The 18,922-nt window shown below is 44.9% G+C and overlaps 1 protein-coding gene across 5 annotated transcripts in view; it reads right to left on the minus strand.

The window, feature by feature from the left end:
• Window positions 1-18,922, minus strand: part of wu:fj29h11 (uncharacterized) — a 56,154-nt gene that overhangs the window by 2,263 nt on the left and 34,969 nt on the right. For all 5 annotated transcript variants that reach the window (XM_029684943.2, XM_029684946.2, XM_029684942.2 and 2 more), the window contains 23 exons: window positions 15,325-15,451; window positions 15,023-15,142; window positions 14,017-14,167; window positions 13,747-13,859; window positions 13,489-13,639; window positions 13,027-13,275; window positions 12,729-12,926; window positions 11,664-11,845; window positions 9,542-9,728; window positions 8,724-8,866; window positions 7,039-7,238; window positions 4,066-4,331; window positions 3,740-3,977; window positions 3,453-3,633; window positions 2,463-2,589; window positions 2,237-2,317; window positions 1,960-2,148; window positions 1,571-1,839; window positions 1,262-1,410; window positions 976-1,172; window positions 741-863; window positions 438-659; window positions 137-272 (listed from right to left, as the gene is read on the minus strand). In XM_029684943.2, coding sequence (XP_029540803.1) covers window positions 137-272; window positions 438-659; window positions 741-863; window positions 976-1,172; window positions 1,262-1,410; window positions 1,571-1,839; window positions 1,960-2,148; window positions 2,237-2,317; window positions 2,463-2,589; window positions 3,453-3,633; window positions 3,740-3,977; window positions 4,066-4,331; window positions 7,039-7,238; window positions 8,724-8,866; window positions 9,542-9,728; window positions 11,664-11,845; window positions 12,729-12,926; window positions 13,027-13,275; window positions 13,489-13,639; window positions 13,747-13,859; window positions 14,017-14,167; window positions 15,023-15,142; window positions 15,325-15,451 — 3,999 coding nt within the window. The remainder of the gene's footprint in view (window positions 1-136; window positions 273-437; window positions 660-740; window positions 864-975; window positions 1,173-1,261; window positions 1,411-1,570; window positions 1,840-1,959; window positions 2,149-2,236; window positions 2,318-2,462; window positions 2,590-3,452; window positions 3,634-3,739; window positions 3,978-4,065; window positions 4,332-7,038; window positions 7,239-8,723; window positions 8,867-9,541; window positions 9,729-11,663; window positions 11,846-12,728; window positions 12,927-13,026; window positions 13,276-13,488; window positions 13,640-13,746; window positions 13,860-14,016; window positions 14,168-15,022; window positions 15,143-15,324; window positions 15,452-18,922) is intronic.

Raw genomic sequence — 18,922 nt, forward strand, 5'->3', positions numbered from 1 at the left:
GAATGACGAACAGGACTCCACATACGTTTGGTCATGTAGTGTTGCAAGTAACATTTAAAAGATGCCATATAATGGACTACTGCAAAAAAACTAAATGATCAGAGTGTACAAGCTGCAGCCAGGGGATGGGTCTTACGGTTGCTGGTTGTGTCCACTGGTCTTGTCTGGTCTGTGCTGGTCTGGGCCTCTGGCAGCGTGCTGGCCAGACTCTCTACCTGCCACAGCTTTGTCTGCGTTCTGCTCTGCTTCCACTGCTGCATCCTGACTGGGCTCTGTGTGTAGCAAAACAACCAGGAGAGGAGAGAATTACAATACTGTTCCATACGGCTTACAAGCATATGATCAAATGTATCAATCGACAAATCAACCAATCACCTAATCATATACCATCATAAACACCTAAATAAACTCCATAATAAGGACAAAGAGGGTCTGACCTATGGTACCCAGGTGGCTGGGATGGTCCTCCGCTGTGCCATCGCGGGGGCTCTGACTCTGGACACCCTCTCTCCCTGCATCCATCTCCCTCTCTGGGTCTCTCTCTCTGGGGCTGTGGTTGGAGATGGAGCTGGGGCTATAGCTGGGGCTGTCTTTGGGTTCAGCCGGAGGGGGCCACATCTTCAACACCGCCTCTACTGGTCCTGCTGTCTGCTGGCGCTCTGAGAGGATACGATCATACAGGATTACGGGTACACACTGTATTCACACAGAAACACACACACAGAGACAACTCTCAGTACCTGTGCGACTGGCTGCTGTGTTGGAGAGGGAGGCGCGGGGAGGCCAACACATTAGGGTCTGCTCTCCATCCTCCTGCCCAGGACGGAACACATCTTCTGGGGTTGAGACAACCGGTGATGCCACTGGAATTGGAGGAGAGGAGTTCTAACAAGGAATGTCTGCAGTTTACATCCATATCTTCAGTCATTATATTCCGATGAGCGTAGTCACATTGGTCAGTGCAAGACACACTACCTGGTATTGGCTGTACAGGTAGTACAGGTTGAGGGACCTCCCATGCCTCCTCCTCACTGGGCAGTTCTCCTGGGCACTCCTTCTGAAGAAACCTCTTTAGAGCTGCATTGTCCGGCAGTGATGTCATCAGACCACTCAGGAAGTGCACCAGCTCCTTCCTGTGACTGCTCTCGAAGCTGAAGAGCTTCACCAGCTCTCTGAAGAAACACACAGTCAGGAGTTATTTACCAACACACACACATACCTACCTGCGTACACACACAAACATACACATGCGCGCGCACACCTGCAGATGTCGAGCCTGGCTGAGAGGTGGTCTTTCTGGATGTAGAGTTCCTTGTTATCCTTCAGTAGACATATGACATCCTCCATCTCTACCACGGGATCCTCCTCATCACTCACAGACAGCAGGTACCGCGTGTACAACATACCTACCTGCACACAAACACAGGTTCTGAGGTGAGGTTCCTACCAGTTTAAAAGGTGTGGTTCTCAGCTAAAGTGAGGTTCTAATTTAAGGTTCTAATATGAGTTTCTCAGATTAGGTTCCACGGTAAGGTACTAATGTGAGTTCTAAGGTGAGGTTGTACTATACCTGTCCGTAGTTGAGCTGTCTGATGGTCTGCCTGATGTTCTTCTTCTTTAGTTCCCAGTAGAGTTCTTGCAGGTCCTCGTGGTGGTAGAGGAACCTCTGGATATAGGGAACCACAGACCGCACAAGGCGCTGCATGGAGGGGCAGGGTCTGTAGTTCTCTGTCTGTGCCTCAGTACTGACACATTGGGACAGGAGGCGTACGCCACAGATGATCTCCAGGAACAGAATCCTATCTTCCTCACTGAACCACCCTGCACTGACAGACCAACCTGGGGAGAGAGAGGGAGAGCGAGGAAAGGAGAGAGTGTCAGATATACAGATCCACAGCTTCTCCATGTACTTTCCCTATTAAGTCACAATGTTGACGTTTGCAGCGTTATGTCCAGTACCTTGGGATGGTCCAGTCTTGGTCCTGGGTGCAGGCCTCTTCTCTGGGAGAGGCAGGTTGAGCAGACACACCTGTTTGTGGGCCTTAAAGATCTTCTCCAGCTCTTTGCTGTCTGGTATCATGGGTCTGTGGGCTAGAGTCACCCAGCTGTTGTCCTTAGTGGGGAACACCCTCTTATCCAGCAACATCCCTGAATATCAGAGGACAATAAGAATGTACATGTTACTAAAACCAGTCCAATAAGGAACTAAAGTGTGTGTGTGTGTGTTGTTCCTCACCCTTCAGTGTAGAACAGTATCTGGGGTTGATGCCTAGGTTTTGCTCCTGTTCTCCCTGTCCAGGGGTTTTACACTTGTCAGCTGAAGAGAGACCGACACAGAGAGATCGTTATTTCGACAGGAAATGACAGACACAACAGAGAGTTATTCAGACTGGGTTCAGGTAGAAGGGCATTATATAACTTCCATGAAAGGACCGTGACTCAGGAGAGGGAGAGAGACTCACCCAGCCTGGCGTATAGTTTGGACACATCTCGGAGTACATCTACAGTAGGTAGAGGACAGGAGTTACACACCAGCTCCAGTAGAACCACATACTGCAGCATGGATGGGGTGAGCTCCACGTTTAACAACTAAAGTAAGAAAACACAACACAGTGTTGTTTAAGAAAATATACTCAAAGGAGAAAGAAAAGCATCAAATTGGTGTGTCATCTAAACCCCCCCCCAACCGACGAACAATATATCTCTGTTTTGAAACATTTTGGTGATATGGTATCCATTGAGTATACCAAACATTAGGAACTCCTGATATTGATTTGACCCCCCCCTCCCCTCCCCCCTCTCAGAACAGCCTCAATTCGTCAGGGCATGTACTCTACAATGTGTCGAAAGCGTTCCACAGGAATGTTGGCTCATGTTGACTCCAATGCTGTCCACTGTTGTGTCAAGTTGGCTGGATGTCCTTTGGGTGGTGGACCAGTCTCGATACACACGGGAACCTGTTGGGCGTGAAAAACCCAGCAGCGTTGCAGTTCTAGACACAAACCGGTGCTCCTGGCACCTACTACCATACCCTGTTCAAAGGCACTTAAATATTTTGCCTTGCCCATTCACACTCTGAATGGCACACCTACACAATCCATGTCTCATTTGTCTCCAGGCTTAAAAATCCTAAAGTGGATTCACTTGGTCAGTCTGTCATGGAAAAAGCAGGTGTTCTTAATGTTTTGTATACTAGTATTTCTAGTTGTCTATTCAATATGAATCACCCAGAGTCTTGATATTACATACAGTCTATAAATAGACAACATGTACAATACATTTCCATGTCAGCTGAGAACTCTGGACAGTGAATTTATAAGATGATATAAAATCTGTCATCTGAAAATGAAAAAGGCATATATACGGTTCTTTGGTTGAAGTGCCATATATATTAAAAGGTATGACATATCAATAATCCCTGGGTTAAACCAGGAGTTTGAGTGGATCCATACCCTATGGAAGAGGTCCTTCATGTCATCCAGTTTGCTGTAGAAGGGGGCCAGGACTCTGGGTTCCTGTACCGTACTGTCAGCCCCGCGGGTCAGCTCCCGGTAGCGGACAAACATCTCGGTGGGGTCGCTCCAACACACCTCCTTCAGGTGGTAGAACCTACCGGAACACCAGTCTCCGTTCCTGGAGGGACACGACCAACACACACATGGGTTAGAGGTCAGGGCTGTGGTATACCTGTTGTATTCGCTGAACATGGTCACGGGTTGGGGTTAGGGAGGTGACCTACCTGTTGTACTCTATGAAGACGGCCGGTGTGTGTTGGAACAGCTCCTTGAGGTTGGTCTGAGAACAGTTCTTGTGCAGGAAGGAGTACACACTGTGGACATGCTGCACAGTCGAGCTAAACTCTGACCCCTCCTCTTCCTGCTTCTCCTGTCCCTCTGGACCACTGGCTGAGGATGTTTTTACACACCACTTCTTCAGGTAGCCAATCAGCTCCTCCACATTGACGCTGTTCTTCATTCCTACAGAAAAAAGAGGAGCCGGATTAAGGACGCCTCTGTAATTTGTAGTTTTTGTTGTTGTAGTCCTTACACTCTGACACTTTCTTACCTAGAGTCCTGGTGAACTCGCTGGGGGTCATGTCAATATAGCTGACGTGAGTCCCCAGTAGATTGTGCACCTCAGGTGAGTACAGGTAGACTGAGTTAGGACACAGATACTCCGCCTTTCTCCCTCCCTCTGCACCTGCCTGCAGACAATAGGCCGGCACCCAGGGAAGGCAGGACAGGAAATGGAAAAAGGAGGACTTGGTGCTCTTGATTAGCCGGCCCTCGCTGTCAATCACCTGGGCTGTCAGATACTGAGAGTACCGGTCACTGATAAAAGTAGAAGGAGATAGAGAGAGTGAGAGATAGGGAGAGAGAAAGAACTAAATAAGTACGCTATAATCAGAATCAGAATGAATGAATCCAGTAGTTGTTTAGAGGCAAACTGGATAATGTGAATTAACAAATGTTTGAAAGAGATGAGTGCAAATGTGATAATGCTCAGTATCACATCCCAATATGACTCAGTAGACATGGATGGTATGAGAAGACCATCACTACTAGCTAAAGTAGCTTCAACTCCACAGGCCTACATTATTTACCAGCAGCATACCACCCTGCATCCCACTGCTGGCTTGCTTATGAAACTAAGCAGGGTTGGTCCTGGTCAGTCCCTGGATGGGAGAACAGATGCTGCTGGAAGTGATGTTGGTGGGCCAGTAGGAAGCCCTCTTTCTTCTGGTCTAAAAAATATCCCAATGCCCCAGGACACTGCCCTGTCTAGGGTGCAGTCTTTCCGATGGGACATTAAACAGGTGTCCTGACTCTCAGAGGTTATTAAAGATCCAATGGCACTTATCGTATGAGTAGGGGTGTTTACCCCGGTGTCCTGGCTAAATTCCCAAGCTGTCCGTCATCCCCATCTTACAATTGGCTCATTCATCCCCCTCCTCTCCCCTGTAACCATTCCCCAGGTTGTTGCTGTAAATGAGAACGTGTTCTCAGTCAACTTACCTGGTCAAATAACGTTAAAATAAATATATTAGAGTATTAAACCATGACAATTCAGTTCTGTCCAGTCCTTTAAATGTGCATGCAATTCTCTTCATTAAATAGAGCACTTCCACTTCCTACCCTGCTAACCTGGATTTTCAATTATTATAAGGAAGCACACAGACACAAGAATGAGGAGATAGGAGTGAGGATACAAGTGAGTAATCTTCAGATTGAGAACAAGACCAGATAGATCTCCCAAAACTTAACTCCCCCAAACACAGCAGGGATTGGGCTGGATTAGGGCGTCTCGGTGGCAGACTGCAGGGATTATAATCTAGGAGTGTGGAGGCCTGTAAAACCCAGCTCCTCAAAAGAGGACTCAATAATCCAGTGAGTTGTCGGGGGAGTGTGGGTTATCATATTGTATAAGAGTGTGTGAACATGTTTGTCATACTTTGGGTGAGTGCAGAGGTTTGTGTGTGTGTATGTATTAGAGGTCGACCGATTATCATTTTTCAACGCCGATACCGATTATTGGAGGACCAAAAAAAAGCAGATATTGATTAAATCGGCCGATTTTCATATATATATTATATCTATAAATAATAATGACAATTACAACAATACTGAATGAACAATGAACACTTATTTAAACGTAATATAACACAAATAAAATAAATTTAGTCACAAATAAATAATGTTCAATTTGGTTTAAACAGTGCAAGAACACAGTGTTGGAGAAGAAAGTAAAAGTGCAATATGTGCCATGTAAAAAAGCTAACATTTAAGTTCCTTGCTCAGAACATGAGAACATATGAAAGCTGGTGGTTCCTTTTAACATGAGTCTTCAATATTCCCAGGTAAGACGTTTTAGGTTGTAGTTATTATAGGAATTAAGACGCATTGACTATTTCTCTCTATACCATTTGTATTTCAAATACCTTTGACTATTGGACATTCTTATAGGCACTTTAGTATTCCCAGTCTAATCTCGGGAGTTGATAGGCTTGAAGTCATAAACAGCGCTGTGCTTCAAGCATTGCGAAGAGCTGCTGGCAAACGCAGGAAAGTGCTGTTTGAATGAATGCTTACGAGCATACTGCTGCCTACCACTGCTCTATCAGATCATAGACTTAATTATAATATAATAAACACACAGAAATACGAGCCTTAGGTCATGGTCAAATCCGGAAACTATCATTTCAAAAACAAAACGTTTATTCTTTCAGTGAAATATGGAACCGTTCCGTATTTTATCAAACGGGTGGCATCCCTAAGTCTGAATATTGCTGTTACATTGCACAACCTTCAATGTTATGTCATAATTATGTACAATTCTGGCAAATTAATTACGGTCTTTGTTAGGAAGAAATGGTCTTCATACAGTTCGCAACGAGCCAGGCGGCCCAAACTGCTGCATATACCCTGACTCTGCAAGAGAAGTGACACAATTTCCCTAGTTAATATTGCCTGCTAACATTAATTTATTTTAACTAAATATGCAGGGTTAAAAAAATATACTTGTGTATTGATTTTAAGAAAGGCATTGATGTTTATGGTTAGGTACATTGCTGCAAGGCTTGTGCTTTTTTCGCAAATGCGCTTTTGTTAAATCATCACCCATTTGGCGAAGTTGAAGTAGGCTCTGATTCGATGATAAATTAACGGGCACCACATTGATTATATTCAACGCAGGACAAGCTAGTTAACCTAGTAAAATTATCAACCATGTGCAGTTAACTAGTGATTATGTGAAGATTGATTGTTTTTTATAAGATAAGTTTGAAGCTAGCTAGCAACTTACCTTGGCTCCTTGCAGCCACCAGGTCCTTTTGATTCTGCACTCACGTAACAGGTGGTCAAAGCCTGCCACGCAGTCTCCTTGTATATCGCAATGTAAGCGGCCATAATCGGCGTCCAAAAAGACAGATTACCGATTATTATGAAAACTTGAAATCAGCACTTATTAATGAGCCATTAATCGGTCGACCTCTAGTATGTATATATGGTGTGTAGACAGTGGAGGAGAGGAGTTGGTTACCCAGTGTCCCAGTTGGTCTCCAGTAGCTCCAGCAGTGCTTGTCTCTGCTCCATGAGGACAGGGGCAGGCAGCTGCGCCGTGACCAGAGAGAGAAGCTCCTCGCAGGGGTAGTCATCCAGCACACATCCCTCCTCTGGTCCTCCGGCCCTGCCTGCTCTACATGGCCACAACTCACTCTCCACCGCCCAGGGACTGGAGGCCTGGGAGAGAGGGGAGGATGAAGGGAAGGGGGGATGGTAAGGAGAGTAGAACAATGACAGGGGATAGAGGGAAAGAGGAAAAAGTCCATCTCAAATGTGTGGACCTGTGAGTGACTCGGCCAAAACATTGCATTAGTAGAAATTCTCAGGGCAGAATTTACACTGCAGGTTAGGAAAATTAACGTTGCCGGCGAGGATAATTAACATTGCCGGTTAGGAGAATTAGATTAAGGTTAGGGAAAGGGTTAGCTAAAATGCTAAAACTGTCCCCAACGCGAACATATCTAGCTACAACCAGGTCTGCCATGAGAACAGTCTGGGTTTTCACTAACGCGATGCTGCCCAAAACCGAGGAGGTGAAATCAAATCGTATTGGTCGCGTACACATATTTTGCAGATGTTATCGCAGGTGCAGTGAAATGCTTTTGTTTCTAGCTCCAACAGAGCAGTAATGCCTAACAATACACATAAATCCCCCCCACAAAAAAAATATTAAGAATACTGTAAAAATTAGCCCCCCCAAAATAAAAAAAATACTGCAAAGTTCTCTAGGAGCTAGAGTCAGGTAGGCCATGTTTGTCGGTGCCATCTTGGTAGATAGTTGTGTTTGGGAGGCCGGGTTGTACTTAAGACAACATAATTCAATTGATTTCAGACATCACATAAGAGTGATGAAGCCTTCAAATAACTCAGTCGAATACCAATGACAATCCCTTTCCTCACCATGGTCTAAAATAGACCTTATTAATTCATCGCCGATGTGACATACCCCGGTCTTAAAGAGTTGTTCACCTCAGTCACCTCTGCGATAAGTATGGGAAGATTAGTCATGCCTGGGAAACAGTCCTATGTTATGTTGATCTCTAAGGCAGGGACGGGCTGGGACAAACGTGTGACACCAAATCAGTTGCCCATCCCTGCTCGAGGACATTCATAAGAAGACTTTAGCCTTAGTCAATAGTCATTGCTGCTGATCATGATGGTATCCTATTCATATTATACTTTAGGCCAGAGCACTACGTGTGGAATCTGTTTATCATCCATAGGCTAATCTAGCCTTAGCCAGTCAGTGTGTGTGTTTGTGAATGTGTTTCTCATACTTTGGGTGTGTGCAGACAGCGGAGGAGAGGAGTTGGTTACCCAGTGGATAGAGCATAAACAGTGTAATGTTTATGGTCTATCCTGTTGCCTAGTCATTTTATCTTTATCTATAAGCACACATCTCTCTCTCTCTTTCCTAAGTAAGCATTTCCACTGTTAGTCTACACCTGTTGCTTATGAAGCATGTGAAAAATACAATTTGATTTGAAACAGGAACTCTGATGCACAAGTAAATACCACACAGAGTTTATGGTGGATTCTAACCGTCTCAAAGTCACCAGTCAATACTGTGTCTGATAAAACAGATCAAAGCATTTTAACTTCTACATCCTCTGTTTATATGGGTCAAACATACATATGCCTGTTCCCGTCCTCCCTCCTCACCAGCTCTTTAGAAGTTAGAGTGCGTCTCTCTTTCCTCAGTATGAGTCTCTCTCTGACTCCCAGCCTAATGAACAGATCTCTCCATCCCTCCACGTCTCCATCTGTCTCCACATAACAACCACTCAGCAACACCCAGTCCACACCTGGAGAAAGGGAGAAAAAGACAGCGAGAGCGAGAGAAAGAGAGAAAGAGAGAGAGAGAGAAAGAGATAATGAGTGATGTGTAGCTTTAGCTTATGGACTAATGAGATTGTAAATTCAGCCAAGCGGGGGAGCAGAAATTGAGGAAGAGTACAGAGAAAGAGGCTCGTGGTTAGGAACAGAATGAACAGAGGAAAGTGAGTGAGAAAGAAGTGGTTAGTCTCGCTCTTCTCTTTCCTTTAGAGGGAGGTCAAGCGTGCAGATCCACTCTGTTACATAACTAATGACACACACAGCTCCCCTCTTCACAGCATTTCATGCCTTCTTTACCCCTCACAATTGAGGCTGCTATACACACACGCACAAACTCTCTCACAAAGGGGGTTGCTAAACACACACACACACACACACACACTCCAGTGCACTGTCCAAATTTCACCAGACGACGTGGACCAAGCCATGTTTGTTCTGGGGACAGTCACAAAGGACAAGGTTTACATCTGGGAACAATATCCCATTGTAGTTAGTCATGCAGTATTTGGGCCAGTTCAACAGTTCTCTACAAACAAGTCTCTACAAACACTTTCCTTAACTGCTAGCTGACTGGTATTTATTTATAAATGGTAACATTTTGAGAATTCTATAGTGATGACCTAATAATTACAGTGTGTGTGTACCTGGTAGTTTGTTGGGCAGGTCCATATTGCCGTAGTGTGTAGAGAAGTGTACTTTGTGGTCAGCAGGGAAGAGCAGTCCCCTTGTGGTCAGTACCGGTACTACAGTGTCTGGGTGTGTGTACTCCTGAGGGGAGGAGTGCTGCTTGATGAACACTAGGTAGCTCACCACTGCCTCCACCGGCTTGGACTGGAGAAGAGAGAGAGCGAGAGGGAGAGATGGAGAGAGCGAGGTCATGAGCAGATGAGCTCCTGCATTTTTCAGCATGTTTTAAATAAAAGATAGATTTAGAGTTAGATAAACTTAGATTTTTCTGGCAGGGACACATTCAGGATGATACCCTCTACAACATAACCTTCACTCCATATCAAAACTCCAAACCTACAACCTGATTTTGGATGGAATTACCTTCATACCACCAAGGATTTTTATTCCCAAGCTAAACAGCAAATGCTCTGACAAACAAACAGAAACCTGAAAACACCATCCAACCTGGAACTGAGTGAGAAATGTCTAGTCTGAAGCTATCATTTATTTTCAAAAGGCAAGAAAATACATGACAATGATATATTTACTTTATAAGGACTGAATGCTAAGTGAAGGCACACAGCTGCATGTGAGCTCTCACATTTTTCAACATGTTTTGTTTTTACAATAAGATTGTTTTGTAGTTTGTTAAACTTTGTTTTTCGGCAGGGATATATACAGGGTGTTACCCTTCACAGCATAAACTTCGCTCCAGATCAAAATTTCTTGTTCAGCCTACCGTGGCACTGACTGACTCTCTATTGGTCACAAAGACTTTTGGCCCCCCATCCTAACCACCTCTGGCCGACTTTTCCAGGTGTGATTACGACCTCTGAGGGTTTAGAGCTTGAGGTAGACACCTCATACAAGTACTTGGGAGTATGGCTAGACAGTGCACTGTCCTTCTCTCAGCACATATGAAAGCTGCAGGCTAAAGTTAAATCTAGACTTGGCTTCCTCTATCGTAATCGCTCCTCTTTCACCCCAGCTGCCAAACTAACCCTGATTCAGATGACCATCCTACCCATGCTAGATTATGGAAACTTAGTTTATAGATCAGCAGGTAAGGGTGCTCTCGAGCGGCTATATGTTATTTACCATTCGACCATCAGATTTACCACCAATGCTCCTTATAGGACACATCACTGCACTCTGTACTCCTCTGTAAACTGGTCATCTCTGTGTACCCGTTGCAAGACCCACTGGTTGATGCTCATTTATAAAACCCTCTTTGGCCTCACTCCCCCCATCGGAGATATCCACTGCAGCCCTCATCCTCCACATACAACACCCGTTCTGCCAGTCACATTCTGTTAAAGGTCCCCAAAGCACAGGGTCACTCCTCTTTTCAGTTCGCTGCAGCTAGGGACTGGAACGAGCTGCATCTAACACTCAAACTGGACAGTTTTCATTCAAATCCTCAATCATGGACACTCTTACTGACAGTTGTGGCTGCTTTGCATGATGTATTGTTGTCTCTACCTTCTTGCCCTTTGTGCTGTTGTCTGTGCCCAATAATGTTTGTACCCTGTTTTGTGCTGCTACAATGTTGTGCCTCTGCCATGTTGTGTTGCTACCATGCTGTGTTGTCATGTGTTGCTGCCATGCTGTGTTGTCATATGTTGCTGCCATGCTGTGTTGTCATATGTTGCTGCCATGCTGTGTTGTCATATGTTGCTGCCATGCTGTGTTTTCATATGTTGCTGCCATGCTGTGTTGTCATGTGCTGCTGTCATGCTGTGTTGTCATGTTGTGTTGCTACCATGCTATGTTGTTGCTAAGTCTCTCTATATGTAGTGTTGTGTTGTCTCTCTTGTTGTGATGTGTGTTTTGTCCTATATTTTAATTTAATTTATAAAAAATATTTAATCCCAGTCCCCGTCCCCGCAGGAGGCCTTTTGCCTTTTGGGAGGCCGTCATTGTAAATAATAATTTGTTCTTAACTGACTTACCTAGTTAAATAACGGTAAAATTGAACAACAATTAAAGAGGAAGGGATAGTGGATGAGAAGATGCTCTTTGTGCACTTAAAAACAAATATATAAATTAATTATCAATTTATATAGAACAATGGATATGTTTGTGTGTGTGTGTTACCTTCCATGTGTTGTTCTTCAGGGCAGGGTATATGTGATTCTCAAGCAGTTGCTGTGGCTCTAGCTCGTGGACTCCCAGCCTCCTGAGCAGCTCTCGGATCTGCTGGCTCTCCAGTGGTTCCACACAGGAAAGCAGAGACGGGTGGACCACACACACATCCCTGTACAGTGCTCCATATACACCTAGAGGAGAGGAGGGAGAGAGTGGAACTATATCAAACATAGGTTCAAATTGGCGATGCAGAAGAAATGGCTTAATTAAGAAGCAGTAGCACTCTTACCGAGTAGAGGCACCAAACAAGTTTAGAGGAAGAAGACTTACATCACAACATGGAAGTGTATTATTTATAGACTCTCTTAAAGTACAGCCGGGACGATACCAGTATCGCAATCTTTTTTCCTTGGCAAAAATGAAAACACGAAGCAGCCCAAACTCTTTGGTCCTTGAGTTGTATGTATGTAAAATATTGTGTGCTATAGCTTGGAAAATAAATAAATGTGACTCTGAATGACGACATAATGATGTTTGTTTCCAACATTAGGGCTGTTTTCCTAAAGATGTTAAACCCGTTTCAAGTTTTGTTTCCTTGCTGCGATACTAACGAGTATCGCGATACTGGTATCGTCCTGGCCCTGCTCTGAAGCTGCTTTTGGGTTATTTTTGTCAATGTGCTGTCAATGTGATACCACCTCTGCGCCTCTGTGTGTGTGCGTAAGGACATGTGGGGAAGAGAAAACACCACTCTTGATGTCAAGCTCTCAAGCCCTTACAGGGGGGTGAGTAGTCTGATGGAACAATCTGATTCAGCTTCTATTTTCAAACCTACTACCACAAATATCTCTTACAGTTACAAACCTGAATATACCACCAGCTGGTTATGTTTCTGGGTAGACTTTGAAAAAATATTTAAGAATTGTCTATTTTCCCAAGTGAACTACACTGAACAAAAATATAAAACACAACATGTAAAGTGTTGGTCCCATGTTAAATTCGGTGAAATAAAAGATCCCAGAAATGTTTCCATAAGCATAAAAAGCTTATTTTTCTAAAATGTTGCCATGTTACCTGTGTTGCTGTGATTCTTGGTCTCAGTCATAGGGAAGAAGACTCCCTCTCCGCTGAGTGCCACCATGCGCCCGTCAGCCAGTGGGATTATGGGTAGATCTCTGAGGGTGGTCAGGATAGAGTCTGTCTCTCCGTAGCCCTGCTCCAACGCACGGAAGTTACACACCAACAACCTGGCCAGATGACGCAGGCCTGAGTCTGATACACAGAGACGGAGATAGAGAGGGGGTTTGTGTCCATCACAAAGAAATATAAACAACACGCGTGCGCACACACACACACACCACCCTCCCCTCACCTGAGTTGACACCATCTCCCTGCAACAGCTCCTTGGCCATGGCGGTTGTTACTGTGGTGACGTCACTCCCCCTCAGGCGTCGTACTCCCAGGTGTGTGAGCAGGGATAGGGGCGGGATTGGCAGCAGGCCCGGATGCAGATAGGACAGAGACAGGTGTCTGTTAAGCTCCTCTCCACCGATCACGTCGCGAATGACCGGGTCCTGACACACAGCGACCTGGGAGGGTAGCTTGTAGACCACAGAACCATCTGGAGAGGAGAGGAGAGAAGAGACAGGAGTCAGTTATGCGCAGTTATGCGCCGAATACAACAGGTGTAGACCTTAACCAACAACACCGTTTTAAGAAAAATAAGAGTTAAGAAAATATTTACTAAATAAACAAAATATAAAGTTGACTTACGGATAGAGATAGAAGCATGGAGAACGAGAGAGACAGAAAGAGGGGTACAGAGGTAGGGTACCTGTGTTGAGTGTGGGTAGGAAGGCCTTTCCCTTGAGCAACTGTATAATCTGCCCGGCGACAGGCTTGAAGAAGTCGAGCACCTCGTCAGGCAGAGGGACAAACTGCAGGAAATTACATAGGCCCTTCAGCCCACTGAACTCTGGGTGATCCTGGAGAGGAGAGGTGAGAAGATGAGACGGGTCAGAAACACAACAGGACCACAACGTGCAGAGCAGTAGTAAATGATTTTGATCATCATCTCCCTCCGTTCTCTTACACTGAAGACGTCCATGGCGCGTAAGAACAGTTGGGGGATCTCAGAACGGAGCCACTGGTTCCATGAGCTATCTCTGTCCACATCCTCACGAGAAGAAGGAATGTCAAAGTCACCTGGAGTGAAAGAGGGAAAAAAACAGTTTGAAAAGTATTTGGAAGGCATGGTACGAATTGTAAGGTATTACTGCAAGGGTGCATTTTAAATGGGCAATTTGGGTGAACCTTGAGGAGAGCACCAGCGTGTGTGTGTGTGTGTGTGTGTGTGTGTAACCTTGGATGATGAAGCGGAAGCCGAAGCTTCGGAGAGGCAGGAAGGCGAAGACGGGCTGCTTCTGGGGCGGGGCTTGGATGTCACTTCCTGTGAGGTCATCACCCAGCTGGAAGGCCAGGGCAAGCTCAGTGGACTCCACTTCATCTTTTATCTAATGGGGAAACATATCACTGTAACACCATGATCATGATTACATTTGGCACTTACTAATAGTTCCTTTTCGCCTCCCTTCTTCGAAATAATCACTGATCTGTCTTCAATTGATCTGTGAAGGCCGTGGAGCCTTGCTTTTACCCTTCTCATGAAGTTAGATTAGTAAGCCCTCATGGACGAGAGGAAAGTACTCAAACACAGGAAATCACCAGGCAGTCACTGAGACAAGTGCTCTGTTTTGCCACTGATCAGAGGACAACTCCCACAGAGAGACGAGAGAATACCTGAAAAAGATTTGAGTTTGAACATTGACTATAAACAGCCTTTCAATATGCACTGTCACAATGGGAACCCCATTAAAATTAGCCTCACTGTTTTCGATAAACCATGTAACATCTGTGAGTCTGTTCATTCTCTGATGTGTTTCTACTGTTGCATAACCTCACTGCAGGTAACTGGCAGCTGGCTCTCTGAGGGGAGAGAGGGTGGAGGGATAAAGAAGAGAGAGAGAGAGAGGAAGAGAGAGAGAGAGAGAAATAAAGAGGGAGAGAGAGGAAGAGGGGAAGAGAGAGAGACAGAGATAAAGAGAGGGATGGGAGAGAAGGGAAGCCAGACTGAAAAAAGGCAATTCTATCAGACACATCAACAAAACATGTCTGTGCCTGGTCTTTCATGTCAAATACTCCTCCCAGCAGTGGAAATTAATTCACAACACCTTCCTAATGAGAGAGCCTACATGTTTGACAGAGAGCAGAACAAGCTTTCCGTCTCAGCGGTGCAGACAGAGGAACACTTACATAACACACACACAGACGAGGAGATGAGAGGATCATTGTGTGTGTGTGTGTGTTACCTTGGTGGGGTGCAGTGTGTGTTTGACCACCAGCCAGCGTTCTGTTCCCTCAGTGTGTTCCACCTCCAGGACGCTGTGACTCAGGTCTCTACGCGTCATGGTCACCATCCGCTTCTCAGCCTGGCCAGGAAAATACAGAGAGAGAGAGAGAGATAAGTCAGATGTCCGCAAACAACAGTCCAGTCTGAAGTCAACTCCTTGCCTCTACCGCTCGGTGTTTGTACATTGGAAGCAATATGGTGGAAGCTCCTCTAAGCCTATTGAAAGGCGTGGTGGAGCCATGACCTTTGTGTATGTGTTACCTGGTTGTAAATGGTGATAGATCGTAGGCGATGTAGGAAGAGCAGCAGAGAGGGGTGGACATCGTGGAACAGGTTTCTGGTCTGGTAGCACTCTGAGCGCAGCGGCAGACAGATCTTAGTGGTCCAGCTGACAGAACACAAACATTCAACATTGATGTGACTGCCTCTACATAGTAAATTACCGAGTATAGACGGTTCTGCTCGCCTGAGTTAGAGAGTTTATCTATATTTTTCGTAGCCGTCTATTTACCACCATAAACCAATGTTGGCACTAAGAACGCACTCAACAAGCTGTATAGGGCCATAAGCAAAAAATAAAATTCTCACCCAGAGTTGCCGCTCCTAGTGGCCGGTGATTTTAATGCAGGAAAACGGAAATCCATTTTACTAGCATGTCATCGGTGCAACAGACAGAAAAAAAAACCTCTACATCCCCTCTACTCCACACACAGAAACTCATACAAAGCTCTCCCTCCATGTGTCAAATCTGACCATAACTCGATCCTCTCTATTCCTGCTTGCAGACAAAAACTCTAACAGGAAGTACCAGTGATGCGAGCAATACGGAAGTGGTCCGATGAAGTGGATGCTAACCTACAGAACTGTTTCGCTAGCATGCTTATTAGCAAGACAGGAACATTGTCTGATTCACATACTTATCAAGAGAACATCCCTGGTCATCCCTACTGCCTCTGATCTGGTAGACTCACTCAACACATGCTTCGTTTGTAAATTATGTCTGAGTGTTAGAGCATGCCCCTGTCTATCTGTTTGGTTTGGTTTGCTTTATACAGACTGGAATATGTTCCGGGATTCATCCCGATGGCACTGAGGAGTTAACCACCTTAGTAACAGGCTTTATTAATAGGTGCATCAACGACATCGTCCCCACAGTGACCGTACGAACATATCCCAACCAGAAGCCATGGGTTAAAGGCAAACTACGCACTGAGCTAAAGGCTAGAGCTGCCGCTTTCAAGGAGCAAGACGCTAATCTGGACGCTTAAAAGATATCCCGCTACGCCCTCTGACAAATCATCAAACAGGTAAAGCGTCAATAAAGGAGCAAGATCGAATCCTACTACACCGGCTCTAACGCTCGTTGGGTGTGGCAGGGCTCGCAAACTAACCGTGACTAGAAAGGAAAATCCAGCCGCGAGCTGTCCAGTGATTCAAGCCTATCAGATAAATACCTTTTATGCTCATTTGGAAGCAAAGAAAACTGAACCATGCGTGAGAGTAGGGCTGTTACGGTAACCGTATTACCGCCACACCAGCAGTCCCGAGTCATGACCACAGTTAAATTCCACGTGACCGTTGAGTCAAGGTAACTAGGCTTCTCCAAAACTGTGATGCTGCTGACGGTCATTAGTAGCCTAACAAAATTTGCTAACTGCCAATGGCCTCGCTAATAGCCTGGTACTCAGCTCTCTATTGTCTCTCTAATCACTCTGACATCAATACAAATCAAATCGAAAATCAAATCAAACACTTCATGAGAGCCCATAAACCCATGTTGAGCAAGATTTCTATAGGCTACGCATTTGATTGAGAAAACAGAGTTTTGATGACCTCTTAAAAAAATTAAAAAAGGAGGATCCCATCAGTTTTCTAAAGGCTAGGCAGGGCTCTCCAACCCTGTTCCTGGAGCGCTACCCTCCCGTATGTTTTTTAGCTCCAATCCCAGTTGTAACTGACATGAATCATCTTATCAACCAGCTAATTATTAGAATCAGGTGCGCTAGATTCGGATTGGTATGAAAACCTATAGCACGGTAGCTCTCCGGGAACAGGGTTGGATAGCCCTGGGCTAGGTCTACTAAATTTATTTCTCAACTTTACTAATATTAAGCACATTGCTTCACTTTACAACTGGAGTAGCCTACCTGGCTGGCATGAAAATGAACCACTGGAAAAGCACCCTCCATTCTCTATTTAAGTGTATACAGATGACATGCATTTTGTTCCCACCCCCCTGTTCCAACAGGTGCATGATAATGGCCCATTCTAAATCAAAACTAATTTCACACATACAGTGCCTTCAGAAAGTATTCATACCCCTTGACTTATTCCACATTGTTACAGCCTGAATTCAAAATAAATTAAATATATATATTTCTCACCCAGCTACACACAATTCCCCATAATGACAAAGTTAAAAAAATATTTGTATTTATGAAAAGAAAAAAAGAATAATCACATTTACATGAGTATTCAGACCCTTTACGCAGTTCTATGTTGAAGCACCTTTGGCAGCGACCACAGCATTGTTCTTCTTGGGTATGACGCTACAAGCTTGGCACACCTGTATTTGGGGAGTTTCTCCTATTCTTCTCTGCAGATCCTTTCAAGCTCTGTCAGGTTGGATGGGGAGCGTTGCTGCACAGTTATTTTCAGGTCTCTCCAGATGTTCGATCGGGTTCAAGTCAAATCAAATTTTATTAGTCACATACCCGTGTTTAGCATATGTTATTGTTGGTGTAGCAAAATGCTTGTGAGTCCAGGCTCTGGCAGGGCCACTCAAGGACATTCAGAGATGAATCCCGAAGTCACTCCTGCATTGTCTTGGCTGTGTGCTTAGGGTCGTTGTCCTGTTGGAAGATGAACCTTCGCCCCCAGTCTGAGGACCTGAGCACTCTGGAGCAGGTTTTCATCAAGGATCTCCCTGTACATTGCTCTGTTCAACTTTGCCTTGATCCTGACTAGCCTCCCAGTTTCTGCGGCTGAAAAACATCCCCACAGCATGATGCTGCCCCCACCATGCTTCACCATAGTGATAGTGCCAGTTTTCCTCCAGACATGACACTTGGCATTCAGGCTAAATCTTGGTTTCATCAGACCAGAGAATCTTGTTTCCCATGGTCTGACAGCCCAGGCGGGCTGTCATGTGCCTTTTACTGAGGAATGGCTTCCGTCTGGCCACTACCACAAAGGCCTGATCGGTGGAGTGCGTCTGAGATGGTTGTCATTCTGGAAGGTTTTCCCATCTCCACAAAGTAACTCTGGAGCTCTGTCAGAGTGACCATTGGGTTCTTGGTCACCTCTCTGAGGTGGGTGTGCCTTTCCAAAACAAGGGTGTGCCTTTCCAAATAATGTCTAATCAATTGAATTTACCACAGGTGGACTCCAATCAAGATGTTGAAACATTTCAAGGATGATCAATGGAAACAGGATGCACCAGAGCTCAAATTCAAGTCTCATTGCAAAGGGTCTGAATACTTATGTAAATAATATGTTTTTTATTTGTAATACATTTGCAAACATTTCTAAAAACCTGTTTTTGCTTTGTCATTATGAGGTATTGTGTATAGATGTTTATTTAATCAATTTTAGAACAAGGCTGTAACGAAACAAAATGTGGAAACAGTCAACGGGTCTGAATACTTTCTGAATGCACTGCAGATTTCAGTCTGAACTGTAACTCGGCCACTCAGGAACTCGTCTTGGTAAGCAGCTACATTTGGCCTTGTGTTTTAGGTTATTGTCCTGCTGAAAGGTGAATGTGACATCAAATCTGGGAAAAAGTGATGGCGTGTGAATACTTTGAAGGCACTGTATACTATTCAGTATATGTAAAGACAAGATTCAATTGAGAATA

Source organism: Oncorhynchus nerka, linkage group LG16 (genome assembly GCF_034236695.1).
Source record: "Oncorhynchus nerka isolate Pitt River linkage group LG16, Oner_Uvic_2.0, whole genome shotgun sequence".
Classification (NCBI taxonomy): Eukaryota; Metazoa; Chordata; class Actinopteri; order Salmoniformes; family Salmonidae; genus Oncorhynchus; species Oncorhynchus nerka.